Genomic DNA, 1,392 nt, shown 5'->3' on the forward strand with positions numbered 1-1,392 from the left:
GGTGTACACAGACACAAAAAAAAACACATATCATTAGTAATTCAGAACATTTTTCACTTCGTTCAGAATCTAAAATAAAATATATAATTCCACTAATTACGGGTACCCAGATAAAAGGGCGAAATAGTACTTTCAATTAGTGTTCAGATTTATAGACAAGCATTATACATTATTGTTCTTAAAAAAGTTTTATTTATTTACTAACAGCTACCCTCAAGTGATCATGAATGGAGATCTATCGCAGAAGAATACAATAAACGATGGAATTTTCCTCACTGTGTCGGCGCCATCGACGGCAAACACGTCGTAATCCAGAAACCAGAAAACACAATAAGCGAGTTTCATAACTATAAAGGAACAGACAGTATTGTTCTATTGGGAATAGCGGATGCTAACTACTGTTTTACGTATGTCAACGTTGGATGCCAAGGCCGTATCTCAGATGGAGGAGTATTTAAAAATACTTCGTTCTCTAAGAAACTCGAAAAAAATGAACTTGGTTTACCGGAATGTGAAGCACTGCCTGGTCGTATGATGAAACTTCCTTATGTCTTAGTTGCCGATGATGCGTTCGCCTTATCTGAAAATATTATGAAACCATACGCCACAGATTTGAACAAAGGATCCCCAAAAAGAGTATTCAACTACAGGTTGTCCAGAGCGCGTCGTATTATAGAAAATACTTTTGGGCTGCTTTCAGCCGTGTTTAGAATATTCCGCAAACCCATAGAAATAAAAGTTGAAGAAACAATAGTTAACATTGTTTTGGCTTGTGTTTACCTTCACAATTTTTTAAGAATGCAGCCCGATTCCGCAAAGTTTTATTCAACATCAGGGTGTTTTGATAACGAAGATTCTAGCACAGGAGAAATTATTCCAGGATCATGGAGAGAAATAACCTCTGGTGACACTGGTTTAAGACAACTTAGATCAATTCCACGAAAACCAGCGTCCAACGCAACAAATATCAGAGAAGAATTTAAATCATACTTCATGTCTGAAATAGGATCATTACCATTTCAGGACAAATACTTGTAAAATATTTTAATTAATTATACAATATTAGATTATAAGAACTTATGATGCAAATAAACTAATAGACTAAACTACTGCAAGCTAGTCTGATGCTGAGTATACTATATAAAATGCACTAAGAAAGAAAACTTACTTCTTCGTTGTTATTTAGGCTTGCAGGGTTATCATCTTTCTCACTTTCCTTAGTCTCCCTTGGCGTTGTAGCGTCCGAAATAAAAAGTAGCGATTTATATGCGAACCACGAGGAAGTATAGTTTTCATCCGTTCCTGAACCGGATTTCTTTTTTAAAACTTTTTGGCGTTCTTTAGAGAAGTATGAACGCAAACTCTTTATTTTCAATTTTACAGCTGCCATGT

The 1,392-nt window shown here is 35.4% G+C and overlaps 1 protein-coding gene across 1 annotated transcript; it reads left to right on the plus strand.

The window, feature by feature from the left end:
- Positions 1-207: 207 nt before the first annotated feature.
- LOC111033161 lies at positions 208-1,048 on the plus strand (the record flags this gene model as incomplete). Its single annotated transcript, XM_022313764.1, has 1 exon — positions 208-1,048. A coding segment is annotated over one exon (831 nt), but the record flags the coding sequence as incomplete, so codon positions are not given.
- Positions 1,049-1,392: the final 344 nt, after the last annotated feature.

This window comes from Myzus persicae, unplaced genomic scaffold (genome assembly GCF_001856785.1).
Source record: "Myzus persicae strain clone G006 unplaced genomic scaffold, MPER_G0061.0, whole genome shotgun sequence".
Taxonomy (NCBI): domain Eukaryota; kingdom Metazoa; phylum Arthropoda; class Insecta; order Hemiptera; family Aphididae; genus Myzus; species Myzus persicae.